We start from the raw sequence: 23,695 nt of genomic DNA on the forward strand, positions 1-23,695 counted from the left end.
ACTTGTATTAGGTTATTGGAAATCATTATTGGAAATCATCTCCAACATATCATAAGCTTCATTGTAGGACTTGTCCAGCAATGCTCCATTGGAAGAAGCATCTACAACCATCCTTGTTTGCATGTTAGTCCATTATAAAATATTTCCATTTGCGTCCAATATTGGAAACCATGCATCGAGCATTTCCGCAACAACTCTTTGAACCTCTCCTAAGCTTCATACAAGTTTTCATCATCTAATTGCTTGAAAGATGTGATGTCATTCCTTAATCTAGCATTCATGTTGAGAGGATTAAGTTAGAGCAAGAACTTTTGGGCAAGTTCATTCCATGATGTTATAGCACCAAGTGCAGCAAGTTGAACCATGCCTTGGCTTTGTCACGAAGCGAGTATGTGAACAATTTCAGCTTCAAGGCTTCCTCGGACACTCCTTGTTGTATGAATGAATCACACACTTCTATAAATTCTCTTAAGTGTGCTCAAGGGTCCTCAGCGTACATCTTACTATATTGCCTCATTGATTGCAGCATTTGAAACGTCACTGGTTTCAGTTCAAAGTGGGCAGCATTAATGGTCGATCGAACAATGCTAGGATTGAAGTCATCCAATGTGGCAAAACATGTTCTCGGATTGGCCTATTTTTTTCATCAATTTTATTGTAACCTAGCATAATCGGAATAGTTTGCAAATGAGGAATCAATCCAACATTATGTCCTAATTGCTCTTGTTGATGTTGATCTCCTTCCATTGCTTTGAGTTATGCTTTGACAACAACCTGTTAAAATTTACCTATAAAAGAAAAATTAAAACTACGTTAGTAAAAAGACAATTCTAAAAGTAATGGCACTAGTCACTGGCAACGACACCAAACACTTAATGCTTCGAATAATACAACAGCAAAAGTGCAAGCATACATTATCGTATCAAGTAATAAAGTGGATGCAAATTAATGTATCAAGCATCGTATCCACAGAGACTAGTATTACTCAAAGAATTGTCATAGTATTAAATAGGTAAAATAACATAGTTATGTATGTGATGTTGTGTACAAAGCAATAAAATTATAATAGCTAAAATAAATATATGAATAAAGATATAAAGGGATGAAAGAACTCACAGCAGTGACAATGAAAGTAATGGATCGGCTAAAGTAAAAGATTATGAGAAAGTTAAACTCAATCATGCAATTAACGATGTCACATCAATAAGATTGATGCGCCTACCATTAACTTAGCAAGTTTTCCTCTCTCGATAGATCCACCTAGAAACTCTCAACAGTGTTATATCTTTATACCCACTTATGCAACTTTATTAAGTATGTTACGAAAATCAATCTGCTAGATCTCTCTATACTAAAATGTTACTCTCGCAATCATTGATGCTACCACTCACCTCTCATTGCAATGGATTGGACAATTATATATCTCTATACTAAAACCTTAATAAAATCAAACAAACTCCAATTGAATCAATGGACAAAATTAATTAAATATGAACTTCATAAAATATAATTAAAAATATAAGCATCCAAGGTTTAACAAATCTCACATAAATTAAAAAAGTATTTTGACTAAACAAAAATAAAAACCCCTCTCAGATTCGTTTTTTCGTTGATACTGTCATCGATCATCAGTAACCATATCTTGATGTTGTGACTTTTACCTTCACGACTAGCTCCTGCTCTTCCCTAAAATTGCCTAAACGACCATGGCTAATGGTGAAGAAAAGAAAATAGTAAAATAAAACCCTAAAAATCTTTCCCCTTAATTAAGTGTAGTTGCCTCCTTTATATATTAATTAAAACCCCTAAAAAGTAGAATTTAAGTCTGCATTAAATGGAGACTTGTTTTCCATTAAGACTTCTTTCTACTTTTTCAATATTTTTCATAATAGGATTATGTCTAGCTGTCAACAACTTTCTGCCCCCGTATCGATTGCTACAACAATGACTCACAATCTTGCCTCGTATCAGCATACAACAACAACTGCATCATCAGACAACGTCACAACATCAAGGTAACAATATCACAACAAAATATCATAATTAGTGCAAAAATTATCAACTCACTTCCAATAATGCATGTAATGCAAATTAACTAAAAATACTCTAAATATGATCCTAATATACTAAAGTACAAGCTCGAACCTAAGTACAAAGGTTCTAAATAATAACTCTTTTGGAGAGTTATCGATAACATAATCTTTACACATGTTTAACAATACAATCATCAAAATGGTCATTTAGCATACTTAGCACTCAAAACACCAGCATGCATCATACCAACATAAAAGAAAATCCGTTACTCAACTCCTTCCAATTTTTTCCTACTCTTTTGTACAAAAGAGGTCACTTACTTTTTTATTAATCAAACAAGCATCAAAATAAATTTTTAATCAAACATAATATTAAGAGAAGCCTTAAAAACGAATTAAGGAACACATTAATACCCTGAATCAGCCTAGTATAGCTCCATGGCCAAACCATTTTTAAGTCCTCCATATAACTTCACATCACCTCTCATGAAGACGATAAGCTTATTTTGAAACTTTTTTTATTGTAAGAATAAATCTTACTTCTCTTGATAACAAAGATGATAAAAATTAGTTTTATGAAGCCTAAAAATCTAGGGTTGCTTAGGAAAAATTTAGACAGAGAATGCTAGAAGAAGAGATGAATAAAAAAGGTGGGTGAGCTAATTTCAACTTCTTCGCCCTTTCACCCCCACATAGGACAAGAGAAATCAACCATTATTTTTTCAATAGTATAATTACTCTTTTAGTCTTTTCTCATTTGATTTTAAATAAAAGATCTTTCTTTTGCAGTAATTAAGCCTAATCATCTCTCGATTATGCTGATACTTTGTCTAACAAATTTATTCATGCTCTCAATCGATCCATAAACATTTCAAGAAAATTATCATGTATTAATTCAAAATTTTGGATCATTACAATACGGGGTGAGCATTTGATTGAGTCGAGTAAAAAATAATAATTTATTCGAGTTGAATCATATTTTATAACTCAAATTTGATTTGAACATTTTTCTAGTTGAGTTTATAAAGTTTAAATTGAGTCGAGTTTTCAAGTTTGTTTAAATTTAATTATAAATATTTATAATAGTATGATTGTTCGAATCTATAAACCTGACTGAACTAAGAACTAATAGAAAGAGCTCAAAATGAAGAAGAGAAAAAAGGAACTAAATTCTGAAACGAGAGAGATTTTTATTTACATTAGTGAAGAAATACAAAAACGCTCATCAGCCCAATACACAAGACTCACTTACATAAAGTGGTCCATACAAGTGGGCCCAATTCAGATACAACAAACTCAACTACTTTTGGTTACACAGTTAGAACTTAGAAGACGCTCTAACATTCTTCCAGTTTTCTTCTCTTCTCGAATTTCTTTATCTGGTAAAACCCCAAGTCTTCTTCTCATAGCAGCAAACAAGGAAGGAGGGATAGGCTTGGTGAGAATATTAACAACTTGCTCATCAGTAGGTAAATAATTAACAAGTTGGCCTGCCAATATTTTCTCTAACAAAATGATGTCAATCTCAATATGCTTGATTTTAGCATGGTAAGTAAGCTTTGCTGCCATTGAAACAGTAGAGATGTTATCACACCACACAACAGGAACCTCAAAAAATTGAACTCCAATTTCTTTCAACACATGTTGAACCCAAGTTAGTTCGGACACAGCACTGGCGAGGCTACGATACTCTGCCTCAGAAGTGGATCTAGAAACAATAGCTTATTTCTTTAAACTCCAAGCTACCAGATTTGAGCCAATGAAGATACAATATCCAGTGTACACATGCGATCTTCCACAGATGTTTTTGAAGACTAATCCATGAGAAAGAGTACCACTCAAGTACCTTAAGTTGCGTTTAACTGCCTTCCAGTGAACATCACGAGGCTGATTTATATATTGGCTTACCTTGTTAACAGCGTAAGGAATATCGGGGCGAGAAAGACAAACATATTGGAGCCCACCAATTATCCTGCAATAAAGATGAACATCAAGCATTTCCTGTCCATCATCTGCCCGGAGATTAGGAGCAACAGTCATAGGAGCTGAGCTAGGAGCAGACCTAGGAGCAGACCGTTCCATATCTTCCTTTACAAGTAAATCTGAAACTTACTTCTTTCGACATAATTACAAACCAGAAGAAATTTGATGAACTTTCATCCCAAGAAAAAGACCAGCTCCCCCAAATCTTTAAGAGAGAATTCAATGCTGATTTGCTTAACCACCTCATCCACTGTCGTTGAACTGCTCCATGTGATATGATATCATCAATGTACACCATTAACAGGACACTACCCTCACTTTCATGTTTAATGAACAAGGAAAAATCAACTCTGGTTGTTACAAATCCCATTTGAATAACCAGAAAATCTTTGAGTGTCTTAAATCAGGCTCTTGGTGCTTTTCGTAGCCCATAAAGAGCTTTCTTAAGCTTGCAGACCAACTACTCCCCCATAGGGCCAGAGCATTCAAAACAAGGTGGTTGTCGTATGTAAATTTCTTCGCTAAGTTCTCTGTTCAAGAATGTGTTGTTGATATCAATCTGATGAATACGCCAATTGTTAAGAACAAAAACAACAAGCACAATTTGGATTGTAGTAGCATGAACGATCAAGCTAAAGGTCTCATGGAAATCACTACCAACTTGTTGGGAGTAACCCTTAGCAACTAGGCGAGCTTTCAGCCTTTCAAAAGAACCATCAGGCTTACGTTTGACCTTGAAAAGCCGCTTACACCTAAGAGGACTCCGATTAGGTGGCAGGGCTTGTAATTTCCAATTATAATTTATTTGAAGATATCAACAGGTTGGTCTGCACAACTCACCTCCTCTCCAACCAGGGTGCTTTAAAGCTTTGAAGATATCAACAGGTTCATCATAGTTCTTAACTTGGGTTATAAACACCTTTGGTTTAAACATTCGGCTTTACTTCTGTGACCATTGGATGAGCATTACGAACACCAGGTGGAGATGATAGAGATGGAGTGAGTTGAACAGTGGAAGATGGAGGAGAGGATGTAGCATGTAAAGATGGTGATGGAGAAATGGAATGAGAAGATGATGTTGAAACTGACTGTAAAGGTGTTGTGAAATGATGAGAATGAGGATGATATGGATACAAAGGAGACGTATGAGAAGAAAAAGAAGAACTGCCATGACCCGAATGATTGACATGATTTAAAGAACTGTCATGAACTGTACCACTGACAAAATTTAAAGGACTTTCACGACTCGAAGAATGAGCTAAAGTTGGCACCACAGGGGAACAAAACCATTTTGAACACGAGATAACTCTAGGACAGATTGTCTTGAACCAGACAGATTGTCTTGAACCACTGTGTAAAGCAAACTAGAAGACAAAAGAAAAACCCCTGTGCAAGACTGACTTTAATTCAATTTAATATTTCAATTAAAGTTTAAAATTGTATTCTAGATTCAAAGTCAACTACTTATTTCAATTATAATTCACTAAAAAAGTGATATTACAATTGAAATTTAAATTACATTGTTTTGTAAAAATTATTTCAAAAATATTTCAACAATAATTAATGAGCATAATTATAAAACATATACATTTCAAACCACGTGTTATAATCCCATTAACATAGGCCCACGTGTAATAAAGAGTTACAATATTCGTAACTCAGATCACTCCCGAGTTGATCGATCTACCACGTAAAAATATATTTGCTACTGTGTCCAACGTGACAACGAATGTAAGTGGATGGTTCGTGTATCAAAGAGAAAGAGGAACTTATGGAAACTAACCAGATACAACGGTCCTCATAAGTGTTATGCAAGAGGTATAAACAGGACCATCCCAACTTGGACTCAAACATTATTTGTCAAACTATCATGTCCATTGTGAAGCAAAGCTTTCATATAGCTGTTGCAGTGTTGATTTCTGCTATACAATCACAATATGGGTACACCGTCTCCTATAAAAAAGCTTGGAATGCAAAACAGAATGTCATTGTCAAACTTCATGGCGAATAGGATTCCTCTTACAACGAGCTACCCAGTTGGTTTCAAGTTATGCAAAGACTTAATCTCGGGACAATTGTTGAGTTCGAAACTCAACATCATTACGTGAATGATCGAGTGGTTCGCGATTGCTGTCAATTCTACCGTGTCTTTTGGACTTACTCTCAGAGTATTAATGCAGTGAAGTACTGTAAACCACTTGTCCAAATTGATGATACTTTCTTATATGAGAAATACAAGCAAGTTTTATTATTGGTTGTGGTCCAAGATGATAACCGGAATATTCTTCCTGTTGTTTTCCCTCGTTCAAGGAGAAGACACTGAGTCTTAGGCTTTTTTTCTTAAAAAATTATGTTTACATGTTGTCACAAGGGAACGCGTATGCCTCATTTTAGACCGAGAAGCTGGGATAAAAGAAATAATAGACTATTTGGGTCAAATGTGAAAACCTCCACATGTTCAACATCGTTATTGTGTCTGTCATATTGCTGCAAACTATTATAGAAAATACAAGAAGAATGATAAACGTCATTTAGTCGTGCGCATGGATATGTTACTTTTTTTCCATTTTTTCAATCATTTTCGTATTACTTATTTATATTTTATATTAACTATTAAATATTCCTTATGGCTTAGGTTACGAACTCTTACCTCAAAGGTTTGAGTCTATGCTACAATAATTATTTGGCAAAAATAAGAAGGGGTACGAGTACATTATGGACATCAACAAAGAAATGTTGGCAAATGCTTATGACGGAGGTATCACTATGGTCATATGACAACCAACTTGGCTGAAACAATCAATTCAATCTTAAAGGGAGCGCGTCATTTACCAGTCACAGCTTTGGTCAAAACGACTTATTTTCGTTTGGGTTAACTATTTGCAAAGCTCGACGTGGATGCAGAACGACCATATTTATCACTCGCGACTAGTAGCTGATTTACAGAAAAAAATGGTTGCATCAAATGGGATGTTGGTTACAAATTTCTCGCACCCGTGAATTATTTCGTGTAACCGAAATGCCACGTCCTCTTCAAGTGATTGAAGCTAACTCTTTGAGAGTTAATCTGCAATAGAGGTGGTGTGATTGTGGTTTCTTTCAAGCACTCAAATATTCATGCTCTCATGTCATAGCAGCTCGCTCACATTCGCATTTCGACTACAAAAATTACGTTGATCCCGTATACCAACTTTCACAAGTATTCAAGGTATATGAATTTGAGTTTTTGCCCATAGATAACAAAAGAGACCCATATGAGATTCAAACTTGGCTTACAATTGTACCAGATCCGTTGCTATTGAGGGACTCAAGTCGTCCAAAATTCACTCGAATACATTGTGATATGGATATTCGTGAGAGATCCACAGAACAAAAAAGATATAGACATTACAGAAATATCGGGCACAATAGAAAAAAAATGTTCAGCTCTGTTATCATCATTTAACCGTTAACCCTTATGTAATTGCATTTTCTATTTCAATGAATGTATTTGTTTATAATATTTAAATGTAATTACATTTTTTATAATTTCTCAATGTATGTGTATTTTCTACCTAAATTTTCCACTTACCTCTTACTTCAAGTAACTAACATTTTCAATTTAATCGAACCTTACCCTAAAGCACTTTAACTTACACAACCTTAATGAACCTTTGACTTACAAAATCCTTCATCACTTTCACCTTAACGAAACATATAACACTTTAACCTAAATTCACTCCACCTTAAATACAAATTAAAAAATACCTTCGACAATTCTTAAATCATAACCGAAACAATTTACATAATAAATTACTAATTTATAATAACTCTAAACCATAAATCCTAAATCTTTACCCTAATTAAAAAAATAAAGCAAAGGCACGTCCCCTGAAACGCTCTTTCCACTGTGGTGCCACACCAGCTGGAAAGAGCGTTCCCGGAAACGTGTCTTATGTCCACATAAGCAAATCCCGCTAAAGCGCGTTACCGGAAGCGCGCCTTATTGCCACCTCAGACGAAAGGGTATTAGTTAGGGAAATATTGGTGAAACAATGTTATTTAGGGCATATTAGGTTTATAGGGTGATATTTAGGTCAAATCGCCCACATAAACCCTACCTAAGGAATCAAGACACTTATACCCCTTGTGAACTAGAGAATAACCAAGAAAAACACAGGGTGGAGACCTAAATTGTAACTTGTGTTTATTATAAGGCCTAATCCGGGGTGTAACACGAACAACCAAATACTTTTAAAATATGTTAATTAGGAAACTGATTAAACAACTTTTGATAAAGAGTCATACCTGCCAAAGCTGACATTGGAAGTCGACTAATTAGAAAAATAGCAGTGGAGAATGCATAAAACCAAAAACACAATGGCAAAGATGCTTGTGCTAACAGGGTCAACCCAATTTCAATAATCTACCTATGCTTCCTCTCAATAATCCCATTCTGCGCAGAGGTGCGAGGACAAGACAACCTATGTAGAATACCTTGTTCTTTGAAGTAACCTCGCAAAGGAGCAAACACACTTCCTCCATCTGTCTGCAACACTTTAAGCTTGGCACTCAACTGCTTTTCAGCTAGCTTAACAAACTGAATAAATAGGGGTAAGGCCCTAAACATCAGTAACAACCAACTCTAAAAGATTATCATAAATTGTGTGTGAGCTAGAAAAAGGAAACTTATGCATTTTTCCAAATTGACATGCTTGACAAAAACTAGAATTTTTATTACGAGAAAAAAGAAATTTTACAACTTTTCAAAGCATCAATAAGGGCATCTTGAGAAGGGTGCCCAAGTTTATTATGCCAAATTTCTAAAGAAACAGAATTAAGAATAGGATATGTATCAGTGAGACAACACTTTTGAGTAGCAGTAACATTCTTAGTAGTATCATTAATCCTAAGAGATATAAAGGAATCAAGAGAGTTTGTATAAACCAGCTGACTCAACCCATTTCAGCACCACCTGCTTTGTTTTTAAGTCTCTTGCTTAACAAAAATTGGGAAAGAATTCAAGACAAACTTAATTATCCTGTGTAAACTTAGACAAAGAGATAATATTTTTAGTGATCCCTGGCAACAAACAGTAAGTTTCTTAATGTAAACTCTTTAGCAGAACAAATTAAACTAGAATGCCCATTATAAAAAATAGGTAAGGTGTTACCATTGCCCACTTGGATATTTCGAAAAGTGAGGGCAGTTGTGTCCACTTGCAGATTAGACAGATCATTAGTAAGGTGGTGTGTTGCTCCACAATCTGGATACCAAGAATTGCTATCAACCACTTTTGGAGTCACAACATGAACTTGAGCATTGACTTGAGAAGGTCTTGTTGCAGTATAATGCGGACGGTAGCATAGAAACATAAGCAGGTTGGGAAACAAGAGGAGAAGATATAGCAGAATAGGAAGTCCCATGAACATTTTACACCATTGGAGCAAACCCTTGAGGAACTGTCATAACAGGGGTAGGATAATGCATGACAATAAAATGGTTAGTAATAGTAAAATGAATAGTAGAAAAAGAATTAGTGATAGTGCAGACATTAGCTTGAATAGGGGACAGTCTCCTATCAACATTGTTAGAAGCATTCCTTGATGACTCATTTTTTAAGGCCATGTCAAAACGAAAATAACATTATTCAACCAAATGCCCCATCCTACTATAGAGCTGACATTGGGGTCGAGAGGATTTACCTCTACCTCTTCCACAATTATTATTATCTCTTTGATACTGAGAATAATCAGCTTTATCACTGCTAACATTGTTCACAACATTATTACTAGCAGACACACCCTGTGAAGTTGAACTAACATTTTGATGAGTAGCAAGATGTACTGAAGCAAAAACATGACTATTAAAAGAAGTTTATCTAGCATCGACATCAAGAAAACAGTGCTAACTTCTCTAAAAGTAGAAAAAATAGATTGAGCAGTCAAAAAGGTAGTCACAGAGTCATATTCAGGAGGCAAACCATTAAGGACACTGTAATATGCTCATTCTCATATATAATCTCTCCACAACTGGCCAAGTTATCACACACAGATTTATCCTTCAACAAATACTCCTTAATACTAAGCTCATCCTTCTTTTGAGAGTGGAGTAATCTCCTAAAAAAATCAACCTAGAAGTAGTCTTATCACTATGTATTCTATGTAAAGTGTTCCAAATTTCAGAAGCGGTATTAAGACCAATTAGATGAGGTAAAACAATTTCACTAACAGTAGAAAAGAGCCACGAGGCAAGAGCTCCATCTTGTTCTTCAAAAGACCTAAATTCAGGATTAATGCTAACTTGATTTTCCGACGTTATATAATGAGGAGGAGGAGTAACATTACTGCCACTATACTTTTGGAGACGATAAGTCTTGATAGTTAAAACACTTGTTGATGCCATAACAAATAGTTATTATCATCTAGAACCACATTAATTTTCTTAGTAGAAAAGATCCTAGATGAACTACTGACATTTCTACGATTCACCTCAGAAGTGTCATCAGTAATGGCCATGAATAACCACAGAAAAAATACAGAGAAAGCACAACAAAAACACAGAGGAACACGATCAGACGCAATAAACAAAAACAAGCCTCATCCAAACAAAAGCAACACTCATAATCAAACAGGAGAACACCTAAATCAGAGGAAAATAGGACAAAAGAGGAGCGATCTCACCAAAACAAAGAAAATAAGAGCCACAGAAATCCTCAAATCACGCAACAATCATAACTCATTGAAGAGCAATTGACAGCTTGAAGGCATATCTGATGAGCGCAGCAACATCAATTGAAGAAAAAACTTCTAGCTAAACTACTGATGACCGTTTCGCCAGAAAATCTCATCGAAAAAACTCTAATACCATGTTCGAATATATAAACCTAATTGACCTGAGAACTAACAGAAAGGTCAAAGGAAGAAGAGGAAAAAGAAACAAAAGTCTGAACGAGAGAGTTTTATTTACATTATTGAAGAAATACAAAAACCTTCATCAGTCCAATACACAAAACTCACTTATATGAACTCAATTACAACAAACTCAACAACTTTACGTTACACAACAGTTAGAAGACACACTATATCTATTAATAATTAATAATGATAGTATTTGCATCTAATTTAAATAGTTTTTTATAACCATATCATTTGTAAAATACATATATCATATAAAGTCGAGGGAATTGATTTAAGTTATTAGAGTTGTATTTTATAACTCGATTTGAATTTGTAATTTTTTCAAGTCAATACGAGTTTATAAAATTATAACTCGAAATTAATTCGAGTCTTTTTTAATTCAAATCCAATAAAAAATGATTTATTTTGAATCGAATTTTGCTCACCTCTGTTAGTTATGAGCTCAAATTGTTATGATCTTAGGTATAGGACCGCGATGAATAGGACTACATTGCACAATCATCTTCTTGTTATGCTTTCTAGCTATGATTCTCGTAAACGGATGATCCACCTTAGAGACCCATTTGAGAGAGTCGTTTGATCTCAATTTTAAAAATATTTCTCGACTTTGTTGAATTGAATAGGAAAATACCTATATAGGGGTTACAATGAAAGAGAGAACCTTTTAGCTAATAAAAATGAATAATCGCTGCCTAGTAAAACTCCTAATATAGAATAAATGGATATCCTCCTTAGAATAATAATACTTACTAGGGTAAATTATACGTTTAGTACTAAATTATCAGTTTTGATCCGTTTTAGTATTTAAACTTTCAATTTTTTTTAAAACCATAAAACTTTGTTTTTGTTTCATTTAAGTGCCTCTTTAAAAACTTAACGTTAAGTTTTGAACAAAATTAAAAGTTTAGATACTATAATAGACCAAAATTGATAGTTTACGTACTAAACTTGTTAAGTTTTTAACGACGGGTACTAAAATAAAATAAAAACTAAATGTTAAGTATAATTTTGAAAATTTTGAAAGTTTAGGTACTAAAACGAATCAATTATTATTACAATACGCGTGACATACCCGAATGGAATAGAATTTTTATCAAAACCTAAAAATTTGAGGTCTCTATGTGATGTATCCGTCGTATCGTAAGGTTTCACTTTCTCTTGGATGAATTTGAGCTATTTTTCTGCCGATTGCCTGTGACTCAATTCCTGAATCTTATGGCCTAAGAAGTACACAAATAACACTCCAGATTCATTTTTTTGGTAGTAATGTATTATAGTTACACTGTTCTTATAACCAGTGCTTCTCCGGGTCAATGGCGGATGTAAGTGTTATTCCGGGTTAGCAAGTGTCCATTTTAAAATCCGAAATCTTTTATGTTAGTTGTCCATTTTATTGACGGTGTCCACCCTAAAATTTTATTTGTTACTACTATACGTACTCATCTGAAAAATATTTGTGACTCCGTTAACGCTCTTAGTGAAGTTTCAATGTACAATTCTTTCCCATAACCAATTCCACAGAAGTACTAAATCACCATGTTTTGAACAACTAAGAACACATTCCTCATGATTTGTACGCATCATATTAAAATCCCAGTTATCTTTAGTACTTGTTTATTTCCCAGTTAAGCTCAAACTTCAGTGCGAACATGCATAAGAGTTAATTTCAACTTGTTTATTTTGACTGGAGTAACATTACTGTATATGACATTCATAACATGAGATGAATTGCAGGCAGTTGATGGGGGAAGAACTGTCTGGTTTAAGCGTCAAAGATCTACAAAGCCTAGAAAACCAGTTGGAAACGAGTTTGAAAAACATTCGCATGAGAAAGGTAAGAGTAACACAGCTTTAAACTAAGATGAAATTTGCGTTTATAACACTCGATACCCAATTATATATAATTTTCATCTGCAGGACCAAATTCTAACAAATGAAATCCAAGAGCTAAACCGCAAGGTTATAAAACTTTTGCTTTTGCTGCATTTTCTTCTGCTGATTTCTCCTGTTGAGTAACTTTCATATATGGGATTGCAGGGACACCTCATTCATCAGGAGAATATAGAACTACATAGGAAGGCAGACCTTATTTGCCAAGAAAATGTTGAACGTCAAAGGAAGGTACACCAGATATCTGCTATGAATCATTTTTTTCCTCCTGATAATACTAAGCAGCCAACAAATATTGGGTCACAGGAAGCAAATGAAGGCATGTTAATCTCCAGTTGCTCATATAGAAATCTGGTCCTCACAAACTGTGGATAGACTCATCAGTACTCCATCAACAGCTTGCACACTCTTAAAAACTAAAGCTTCAATGAGCTGAGCTTTCATGTTTTAGCTACTAGATAAAGTATGTTCAAATTGCTGTAAAAACAAACACAGAAACAAGTTATAAGATGTAAATTAATTTATGTGATAAACAAGATGACTTCCATATGAGGAAGGGAAAGAGTGTTGATGTAATTTTTTTTATGGGTGTTGATGTAATTTCGCTAAGTGATCCTAAGCACAAAAAACAATAAATCAAAATATACTTAGTAAATGATAATTTGGGTCGTTTATTATTTTATTTTATATTGCTGGGGTGTGATTAGTAGGTTTAAATTGTTAAGGGAATTAATTGAAAATTAAAAATTATTATTATTGAAAATGACTAACTTGGTATTGATCCGATCTGAAAATTGATAGATTGAATTTGACTTGACTCGAAAAGTAATCGTTATGATATTGATCTGATCTGAAAATTGATTGACTCAATTTGACTTGACTCGAAAATTAATTGTTCCAATATTAACCCAATGAAAATCAATAAATCTAGTATTGACCGATCTTATACCTTACTCGACCTGACTTATCACATATCCGAATAAATTCAAACCCAAAATAATCCGACCCAATCCAAAGATGACCCAAATCAAATCTAAATTTGAAGTAATTCGGCCTAAATTCGATCCAAATGACTTGCTTGCCACCTCTATAACTAAGTAACTAAGAGTTCATTTGGCAATTCTAAACGCACTTTTGGTCTAAAAGTCAGATTTGAAAGCAAAATCATTATCAAACGGCTAAAAGTTAAAAGTAAAAGTGTGTTTAGAAGAATAGTTTTAAACTAAACGCAAAAACTGGATTTTCTAACTCTTCTGGTTCAAATTCTTGTTTAGAAACAAAATTATGCTTTACCCTTACTATGATACCACTCATTTGCCCAACAAAATTTTAAAATTCAATTGTTTTTATAAATTATGTATTAATTATATACTAATTACATTTTGCTCGTGAATTTTTTTTAAAAAAATTATTATATATTTTTATTATAATTATATTTGTGATTTTTATTTTTATAATTTAATCTGATATATTAAAATATTAATAAATTTAAAATAATATAACTTTAGTTTATAATATATGTTTAAAATGAATATTTTATCTTATTAAAAAGTAGTTTTGAATAACAATGTCAAAGAGTAAAATCTTAAACTTAATCTTTTCCAATTCAGTTTTAAAAGTACTGTATATCATTTGTTCAAACTGTACTTTTCAAAAGTAATTTAAAATTGGTATTAAGACCTCCAACTCAATCAAACCTGATCCATTATCTTAGGAATTGGGCCTTAAGATCTGCGATCCATCACCGGTCATTATATTACCCATAAATAAACAAAGAAATTACTGAAATTTGAAACCCACCAACCCAACTCAGTTCACGCACCAGAACATGCCTCACTGTCACTGGATTGGCGCAAAATGGAGGCTAATTTCACGCCAAACTTCGAATCCATGGCGGCCTCGAAAATTCCGATCAGACGACGCGCTGGAAGCGATAGCGAAAGCGGCTGAAGAGAGAGTCCGAACCGTGGCGCTTTACAACACTACTCATTTTCCGGCGCAATCTCCGCTCTATTCGCTCACCTCTACCGCTCCCGCCTTAATCTCTCTTCCCTTATCTTGCCTTTCTCCTCCGTTGAACCTCTCAGGTTCTTTAATCTTAACATTTCAAATTATGCAAGCATCAGTTTTCTTATAATTTCTTTGAATTTCACAGGATCGAAGATTTTTGCGTTGAAGGACGGGACTAGACACGTGTTATCGACTTCGTCGATCCGAAAGGATTTGCCACAAGGCTTTCACAGCAATTAATGTGCGAGTACGTGTAGTTTCTTCTGCTTCCTCTTCTTTTAACTTTGATAATCATTTCGCTTTACGAACTAGATGAGACTCTGATTATTTAAGATTTTGTAGAGTGGTTGCCTTTGATCATCGAAAGTCGGCACTTCCACAAATCAACTTTTCTGGAGATCTGAGAGTTGCATTCAATGCTAATCTTGAGAAGAGTAGCTCTATTGCTGTATATGAGTATTTTTCTAATAAGCTTGCGACAATGATATCTCTTGGTGTGAGTATATATGTACATAATTATGTTTTTTTGCTGTATTTTACTTTTACTAGAGTGATTTGATTCTGTGCATGCGTGTTTTTGTGTATGTGTATGTATGTATAACCTAAAGACTAAATGGTTAATTTCTTTCTCTTAATTTGAATAAGGTGGGGGCTGCCAATTTGTTGAACTTAGAAGACCGAGGTCGTGTTGAAAATGTTCTGAAGTATATTGAAGATGCAGATCTTTGTAGATGGAGCTTACCGGAAATTAAAGCTTTTATGGTCGGAATCAGTGAGTTGCGTTCCAAGTTGAATTGCATCACGAATCCATACATGTATGAGCAGGTTCATTGCTCAGAAATTGATCACTTTTTTTCTGTTTTTATTTGTTGGACTGTGGTTATTTAGATGAATTCAAACCTTGAACTTATCGCATTATGCTTTTTTAGACGAGAATTGGTGTTAATTTGTTTTCATAATTTTCCCTAATTATTTACTCTGTGGCTAATATTTCCTTGTTTGCCACTTGGCACTATAACTTGCATAATTTGCATCTGAAAGATGTTTGTATGATTACATTTTGCATGACCTTCGCAGTTTTTCTAATGCTGAAGTCTTGTGTTTGCAGTTACTTGGGATCAGTTCAACTGATTTGATTGCTAAGGGAAATCTGCATATTTCCTCTCGCCAAATAGCTGCAAACGAGTTTCTGGATAAGACATTTAAAGTTCGATTGGGCCGAGGATTGTATGGGGAATGCCTGGTAATGTCATAACAAATGTTGCATTTAATAATCCCTGAAATGGATATCCCTTCTCTGTCATGAGTTGTTTACTTTTGAGATGTAGGGTTCCATTCATTACTTCTGATTTACGGATATGATCATATGAATCCCATGGAGTCTGTAATCTTCTCTGATTAAGTTTTGTCCATTACTTTGGTTTTAGGGAGTTAGAGCAGATGGAAACTCCGATTTAAGCGACGAAATCGGCAAGCAACTAAGCCTAAAAAGTGTCACTGCTGGTCTAAGGTAAATATATCATATATAAAATGTTTAAGGATGAAGACTTCCTAGTCCTACCAAGGTTGTCAGTACTATAGTGGTACTGCTGGTTCCGGTAATCATGTTCCTTTCTGAACAAACAAATTCTTGTTGTGGTATGTATCATTATCTCTTTTTCCTACCGGAACTAGGGATGGCAAAAAAAACCCAAATTCGATGGGAAAAATCGAAAATCGAATTAAACGGGGACGAGAAAAAACCGTTTATGCTAAATGGGGACGGGATGGGGGAAAACCGTTTATGCTAAACGGGGACGGGTTTGGTAATTCCCGTCCCGATTACCCGATTATCCGGCCCGATACTCGGCCCGATACCCCGACCCGATAAATATTAAAAATAATTATTTTATATATATATATATATAATATTAATAAATTTAATTTAAATTAAAATATATATATAATATTTATATATTTAATTTAAATATATATATCCGACCCGATACTCGTTTAAATAACCGTTTATGCTAAACGGGGATACCCGTTTCCACGCGGTTTTCCCCGATTACCCGATGGGGATCCCCGTTTAAATTCATGCGGTTTTTTAAGCGGGAACGGGTACGGATTTTTTAAACGGGGACGGGGAGACCAATACCCGGCCCGTTGCCATCCCTAACCGGAACCGATATGGTATCGACAACCATACTCCCTTGCACACAAACAAAATTCTCTATGTGGAATCGTTCACTCTTTTCCAATCGATCTAGATATGATCATTGTAATTGCGTTACAAATCATGCATTGGTCTGTTATATACATGCAAAGGAAAAATCTGAAGATGTGCCTAAGAAGCACTGACATTACAACCGACACATCTGAAGTTGCAAAGGTAGGCATTATAATTTAATGCAGTGGTTGGTGTTATTGTAGTTAGAAATACTGTGTGATAAACCTTGAAACTGATTTGGTTTCCCTTTTGTATAACTTGAAGGCATATGGCGGGGGTGGCTGTCCAAGTTCCAGCTCCTTTATTATAAGAATGGATGAGTATAATGAGTGGCTGGGAAACCTGTGAGGGGGTGTTTGGTTCAAGGATTCATGTTTTGTTGGTTGAGAATCTCATTTTCGGTAATGTTTTATTACCAATAATAGATTTTTTGGGGTATATTATCAGAAATGTCATTACCTCCATTCCCTTAGGTATTGTAACATTACTGGCGTTTTGAGCTAAAATGTTCATAAATTTTTATTTTTTTTTCAAAAATATCCTTCTTCTGTTATTGAATAATAAAAATTTTACGAAGATTAAATTATAAATTTATTCTTAAATTATTTTAGATTTATAAAAAAAAATCTATAATTAAAATTTTATATGAAGTTCAGGGGTAAAATTTTTTTTACCCTTTCATTAAACTTTTTTTATATTTTTAATTTTTTTAAAAAATTATATAAATATTATGAATTTATTTTTTTTAAAGAAAATATATAAATATTTTACAATTTGTAATATTATACAAATATATAATAAGGACAATTTGGTTAAATATACATTCTAATAATCTTTTATTCCTTTAACCAAACACGGTAATCTTACATTCCTACTAAATCAACCAAACATAAAATACAACATTCCCAGTAATCCTATTCTCTGGTAATCTTTTATTCTCACTGGTAATCTTATATTCCGTGAACCAAACGCACCCTGAAGGTATTGAATATTTCCCGAGTCTCGCAATTGACAATTACACAATGTAATTAATTTACTCTGAAAATTATGTTCATAGTCATCCAACTATCACTTTGGTTTCGTTCTGGTCACCCATTTATTTTTTCTTTTTTCTAAGAAATTATATCAAACGTTATGTTTTGACTCAGTTTTGGTCACCAATTATTTAAAAAATAAACAAAACTACTGATGAGGCTATATTTTTTTTAATGATGGTGTGGAATTACCTTATGGTGACACCATCAAATTTTAATGGTGGATAACTGAAATATGACGTTAGATATGATTTTGAAAAAAAATTTAGTTCGATTATCAAAATGGAACCAAAATGACAATGTAGTGACTAAATTAGTAGTTCCTCTACTATAAACAAGAGCATTTTAAAGCAAATGAGTAAAATTGATAATATGTCAGTATAAAATATTTTCATTTGAGTAGGGTGTGTAAATTCGGATATCGGATCCGATCTGAAAATTCGGATAATGAGAATGATGATCCAAATCTAATCTGAAAAGTTTAGATATATGAATTTTTGGGTATTCGAATTTTCGGATCGGATATCCAATCCGAACATGGCATTTATTTACCTAGAATTATCCCATTTTAAGAGTTGAAAAATGGTAAAAGGTGCCAATCATTTTGAATTTAGATGTACCTATGCGGATCTTAATTATTAAAAATGGTCTCTCTTTATTACTTAGTGTAACAATTCTATTAAATTATCCATTAAAAATCCACCAACTCACTTTGACAACGTTATAAATGTCTTTTTTAGCTTTATTCACAGATAATACTATTACTACATTTGACACGTCAGTCATGGAAATGGAGACGAAGCAATGCAGTAGCTTAGCCGATGTCCTTCTTGAAAACCTTTTGCAGTTGTTTTCTAATAATGGATTCATCTTTGGGACATGATTTTTGGTAGAAAGTCCATGAAATATAAGGCTACTGGGTCTAGGGATAAAGGTCCTTTTTTCGGATAGTCGGACAATCCAAATCTGAGATTTTTTTTATCAGTATCCGATGCGATTTGGATATTTGATCTGAGTTATCCAGAAAAAATTAGATTGGATATCCAAATATTCTGACCTTATCATCGGATAAACGGATCGGATCATTCATATCAGATATTTTTGCACACTCCATAAGTCTTGTAATTAAAACTTTATTTAAAATTAAATAAATTATCTTTTTATAAAATTTTATTTCTGTTATAATTTGAGTAAAAATAGTGATATCGTGTCGTAAATTCCTTTTTTTCCCCCACATAATAGATCATTATTACTAAATTTACTTATTTATAAATAGTGTTCAAATTATATCTCTTTTACTATATAGGTATCTAAACTTTTATTTTTGAATCATCAAGGTTCCTAACATTACAAATTTTATTACTTTAGATGCTCGAGCCGTAATGATTGTTAAATTTCACTATTAAGTTATACATGTTGCATTCTGGTAATTTAAAAATTTTATTTAAAATAAAAAAAATAAAATTATATATTTATAAAAACCCAAAAATTTCAACAAAACAAAACAAAAAAACCCTTAATTTTAAAAACTCCAATTTTAATCCCTAAATCCTTGTCGACTATCACAATTTGACGTTGATCAGACCTTTATCATAATCTCTACCGTACAACAAGCCAAACCAGACCATAAACGTCGCATCTTCGACGAATGAAACAAAAAACTTGAAACACAAAATCGAGTCTTCAATGAACTCAAATGCCCAAATTCGCGACATCCAGGTGATCTAACGGCGTGCACGATGACAAGGGAGACAACGGTCGATGAGGAAGATGGCAAGGGTGGCATCGGCGACGACAGTCGTGGTCGGCAAGGAAGGTTAGGGTTAGGGATTTACAGGGATTTTGGGCTTTTTTATAATTTTAGAATAAAATAAGGTTTTTTATAAATATAATATTTTTTAAAATTAAAAAAAAAAACAAAATTATCGGAGTGTGACACGTCTTTTAATAGATTTTTTAACGGTCATTATGTTTCAGGCACCTAAAATGGTAATGTTTGTAACATTAGGTACTTTGATGATTCAAAAAAGTTTTGGTACCTATTTAGAAAAAGTGATATTCTAAATAGTGATATAGCTTGAGAACTTATATTATAATTAAACCTATCAAATTTTCTCACAGTGACATTACAGGAAAAATATATTAAAAACTTGTTTTTCTTAAAAAAAATTATTAAATAATGATAAAAAATGTAACAGTAATTTTTTTGGAATAGTGGGAAATTATAAGACATTATTATTTATGTTAAAGTACACAAATGGTCTCTCGAGTATAAGATATTGTCTTATTAGATCTCTTGACTATTAAAAGTTACAAAATGATCCTCTAACTGTAGAATGTTGTTTTGTTAAGTCATTTGATTATTATAAGCTAGAAAATGGTCACTCGAGTATTCATTATGTTCCAAACTCATCATTCTCTGTTAAAAAAATGTAGTCGTTTGAGACTCTGTGATAAGATTTTATGATATCACAATTAACAAGTTAACGTTCAGATCATAATATCGTCCATTTTTTTAATAGAAAATGACGATTTTGAACCATAATAAATAGTTGAGTAACCATTTTATAACTTTTAATAGTCGAATAATTTAATAAAATAATACATTATAGTCGAGGGACCATTTGTCTACTTTACTCAACTATTTATAATTTTTTTTATTATTGACAATGCAAACAACTTTTAGACATAACTGCTTAAGCTTAGAATCTCAAAGGATAATAACATCATCTATAACCGCTAAGGTTGCTGAACGAGTTCTAATGGTAAAATTTTTACATATAATTTTATCAGACACATGTTCTCTCTTTAAATAATTGTTTTTTTTTATTTGAAGATTACGAAGAGAATGAGAAGATAAAAAAATATCATTATTTATAGGAAAAGGGTATTTTAGTAATTTTATAATTAAGTTAATACCTGATAATAAATTGTACATAGGGACGGAGTTAAAAAATCTAAATTGCGATGTCAAAGTTTCTTTTAGTGGGTAGAGCAAAGCAAACCATGGGTGTCGATTTCCTTCAGGTGTCGATGTCGTCTGCTACAATTGATAGTAACTCTCTTCGTTGGTTCGACAAATATTTAAATTACGAAAAAGTTGTTAATACAATAGATTATCTGCGAATTTAACATAGTAATTGATGGAATGGTCAAATTGACGGATTCTTAACACACTCAGATAACATTCTAGCCATCTATAGTAATGCTCCACAAGAGATTTCAAACTTAATTGTCAAATATTATTTTTGTCCTTCTTATTAAGGATATATTGTTCTTGATTCTATGGTATAAGCCACTTTATAATTAAAAACATGGTAAAATATCAGTTTTGATCCGTTTTAGTACTTAAATTTTTGATTTTTTCAAAAGCATACCTAAAGTTTAGTTTTTGTATCATTTTAGTACTCTGCTGTTAGAAATTTTAGTTTTTGTTTCATCTTAGTACCCCGTTTAAAATTTAAATTTAAGTTTTGAAAAATTGAAAGCTTAGGTACTAAAACGGGCAAAAAAATGATAGCTTAGATGCTAAACGCATTAAATTTTTAACGGCGGGATACTAAAGTGAAATGAACACTAGACGTTAGGTATGATTTTGGAAAAATTGAAAGTTTGGGTACTAAAACGGACTAAAATTTATAGTTTAGGCATTAAATGCGTAGTTTACCCTTAAAAATACTTTTTTTAATTAATAATTTATAAAATAAATACACGAGTTATTACAGATAAATAAGAAACACGTATATAAAGATGTAAGATTTGAATAGATTAAATTTAAATTTTGAATACACTTATAATTTGTATTTACCATTATATTCACATATTACGACAATAAATGGTGAAACTCAAGAAGGTATGCAAAATCTTTGGGTTCCAAACTTGTTTAAGGCCACGGCAAATCTTGAGGGTTTCAAGTGTTTTGTCCCTTTCATTTCTGAGTGAAAACAAATGGACTTCACACATAAAAGTCTAAAACTAGAAGAAGATAATAAAAGCAAGAATCAATTCCCCACGAATATAGCTCTTTCCCCTGTTTTATCACCTCAGAAAGCATCTTTATATTTCCCGCTTAAACCAGAATTGCGAGTGGTAGATTTTATTTATTCGTTTGTTCTTTTTCCAAATTCCCTTTAATCTAATACTAATAATGTGGGGTTGTTAAGATTCATTGGCCAAAAGGTATTTGACTACAAGTGATGGATTTAGCTGAGGAAGATCCATCTGGAGATGGAGAAACAGTGGGATTGGTTAGACGGTCCTTTGCCACTGTTCTTCCCGTCTCCGACGATCAAACCCCGACACATTTCCCGGCATGGTGAGACAGAGAGCGTATTTTTTCGACGGTCCCGGAATTGTCTTAACAAGGACAGGAATCTTGCTGAAGCTGAAGGCAAGGAGTTTTGTTGGTACCATGTAGAACTTCCCAAAGTGAAACAGAAATGTTCTCTATCCGCTCAATACCTGATAGATGTTCTTTGTCCGCCTTTAAAGCTCCAAGACATTCTCTCGCTCGTTAGCAATGGTCCGTTTTGCGGACCTGTCGACAGAGCGCTCGTCTTTCGGGTTAATTCGCCTGGTCCTGCCTCCAGTAGTTTTACATTTAGAATGGCAACTTGGACTACTGAGAATTCGGTGATTACCGTGTTTTGGGGCGTGTTCCCAGATTAGGCTTCTCACCGGTCGGTCAGCCGCTTCTCTCTCAGATTCCGAGTGTCGAGAATGATTCTAATCAGAGAAGAGAGAGGGAAGGGAGTGAGATTGTGATTAAAGAGCATGTCCTGGAGTTCTTATTAACAATGAATCACTCCGAGGAGGCTGATAATCCTGTTCTGAAATCCATCTCGAACCTTGTGGTTCACATCATCGACACGCACGTCGATCACCTTCAGGATGTTGTTACGAAACTCGAGATGGAGCTCGACACAGTGGAGCTTGAATTCGATGGAGGTAAATTTCATATACCAGAATTTTTTCAGCCCCAGATCTGATTCCTTGCATGTTAAATTGGTTCATAGCTGACAGTGCTATCTGCTATGTACTGATACATTACTTGGCAATGAAGTTATCTTTAGACTAAGATGTACTTTAATCTCAGGTGGATTTGATTTAAAGATGGAGATGCTAGACGATAGACGATACTCGAAAATGCATCTAAATTTGCAACGACTCCTGCAGGTCATACATCGATTTCGAGTTTCGGTTTATTGGCTCTGAAATTAACCCGTCTTTGCCCGTATCTGTTTCTATCCGAATTTCAGGTGATTGCCGACGGGGAGTAAGTATTTCCCCGAGTCAAGGGAAAATGTTCATCCAAACCATGGTTTTTAAGTCAAGACATCAACTCCCTCGAAGTGATGATTGACCGGTTGAGGAGGCTGAAAGAGAACGTTGGGTTTCTGGCAAACCGCGTTACTGCGATTCAGGCCGGTTTGGATACCTGGCAGTCGGAACAAATTAACAAAAAACTCTACTCTCTCTCTTTGCTTTCTATCGTATTCCTCCCTTTAATAGCTAATCACATATTGAATTGAATTACCAACTAAATTAACTGGACTTTTTTTTCTTTAATAGTTAATCAAATCGATTTTTTTAAATATTTATTGAATCGAACTTTATTCATTTTGTGTAAATCATTTT

The 23,695-nt window shown here is 33.7% G+C and overlaps 2 protein-coding genes, 1 non-coding gene and 1 pseudogene across 3 annotated transcripts in view; all 4 read left to right on the plus strand.

The window, feature by feature from the left end:
- LOC120178317 (MADS-box transcription factor 23-like) overlaps positions 1-13,180 on the plus strand; it is a 34,742-nt gene extending 21,562 nt beyond the window's left edge. The window contains exons 5-8 of the mRNA XM_039184190.1: positions 12,650-12,749; positions 12,833-12,874; positions 12,953-13,036; positions 13,112-13,180. Coding sequence (XP_039040121.1) covers positions 12,650-12,749; positions 12,833-12,874; positions 12,953-13,036; positions 13,112-13,180 — 295 coding nt within the window. The remainder of the gene's footprint in view (positions 1-12,649; positions 12,750-12,832; positions 12,875-12,952; positions 13,037-13,111) is intronic.
- Positions 166-272, plus strand: LOC120178933. Its single transcript, XR_005521566.1, has one exon. It is a non-coding gene; the product is annotated as a small nucleolar RNA R71 (small nucleolar RNA).
- A 1,428-nt stretch (positions 13,181-14,608) lies between the features above and the next one.
- LOC120178495 lies at positions 14,609-16,545 on the plus strand. The gene is made up of 5 exons (XM_039184325.1): positions 14,609-15,062; positions 15,158-15,311; positions 15,461-15,640; positions 15,924-16,058; positions 16,243-16,545. Exons 1-5 carry the CDS (start codon positions 15,055-15,057, stop codon positions 16,327-16,329), a joined length of 564 nt encoding a protein of 187 aa, XP_039040256.1. The 5' UTR covers positions 14,609-15,054; the 3' UTR covers positions 16,330-16,545.
- A 5,694-nt stretch (positions 16,546-22,239) lies between these two features.
- LOC120178326 lies at positions 22,240-23,589 on the plus strand (annotated as a pseudogene).
- Positions 23,590-23,695: the final 106 nt, after the last annotated feature.

This window comes from Hibiscus syriacus, unplaced genomic scaffold, assembly GCF_006381635.1.
Source record: "Hibiscus syriacus cultivar Baekdansim isolate YM2019G1 unplaced genomic scaffold, ASM638163v2 tig00003507_pilon, whole genome shotgun sequence".
Taxonomy (NCBI): Eukaryota; Viridiplantae; Streptophyta; class Magnoliopsida; order Malvales; family Malvaceae; genus Hibiscus; species Hibiscus syriacus.

What these genes read in the sequence shown, in the direction of transcription:
- LOC120178495 (XM_039184325.1), top strand. An exon ending in CGACAATGATATCTCTTGGT is followed by an intron (nt 15,312 to 15,460) that starts GTGAGTATATAT and finishes AATTTGAATAAG; the next exon opens with GTGGGGGCTGCCAATTTGTT. An exon ending in GATTGTATGGGGAATGCCTG is followed by an intron (nt 16,059 to 16,242) that starts GTAATGTCATAA and finishes CTTTGGTTTTAG; the next exon opens with GGAGTTAGAGCAGATGGAAA.